Below are 483 nucleotides of genomic sequence, written 5' to 3'. Positions count from 1 at the left end.
AGGTTACAAGCAATGAATGTAAACGAATCATTAGTCAATTCAGAATTCAGTCAATTCAGAATTTACCCCAACCGTAGGTAGCCGTGTCTATATATGCATTGGCTGTTTAGAGCGGTTAGGTGTATGGCGTAGAGGAGAGGGTGATTTTTATAATGATCTTACATATGTTCTTAGATGGAGAGCTCTCTGGTCTCCTGTGCACTGAATGAGACCCAGATGTCCACGCTTCCCCTGAATGACTTCAGCCTGGTGGAGGACAAAGAGACGTAGTTCCGGGAGCTGCCAGCAGAGGGCCGGGGGAGGTGCCGGTCAACGGGATGAAGGGTGACAATTCGTTAAAGGCACTCCCACAGTCTACTCAAGACTCTCTTACTCCTACTCAGGTCGACCGAAGTATTTACTTTTGTTTTGTTTTCTCAGTTTCTTCTTCTTCTTTTTTTTTTTTTTTTTTTATTTGTGCAAAGAGTTTATTTTAAGTCAAGT

The 483-nt window shown here is 43.1% G+C and overlaps 1 protein-coding gene across 1 annotated transcript in view; it reads left to right on the top strand.

The window, feature by feature from the left end:
* Window positions 1-270, top strand: part of igdcc3 (immunoglobulin superfamily, DCC subclass, member 3) — a 57,781-nt gene extending 57,511 nt beyond the window's left edge. Inside the window, exon 14 of the mRNA XM_030794146.1 lies at window positions 175-270. Coding sequence (XP_030650006.1) covers window positions 175-270 — 96 coding nt within the window. The remainder of the gene's footprint in view (window positions 1-174) is intronic.
* Window positions 271-483: the final 213 nt, after the last annotated feature.

The sequence above is a fragment of the Chanos chanos genome, chromosome 2 (assembly GCF_902362185.1).
Source record: "Chanos chanos chromosome 2, fChaCha1.1, whole genome shotgun sequence".
NCBI lineage: Eukaryota > Metazoa > Chordata > Actinopteri > Gonorynchiformes > Chanidae > Chanos > Chanos chanos.
This window is presented reverse-complemented; position numbering and strand designations above follow the sequence as displayed.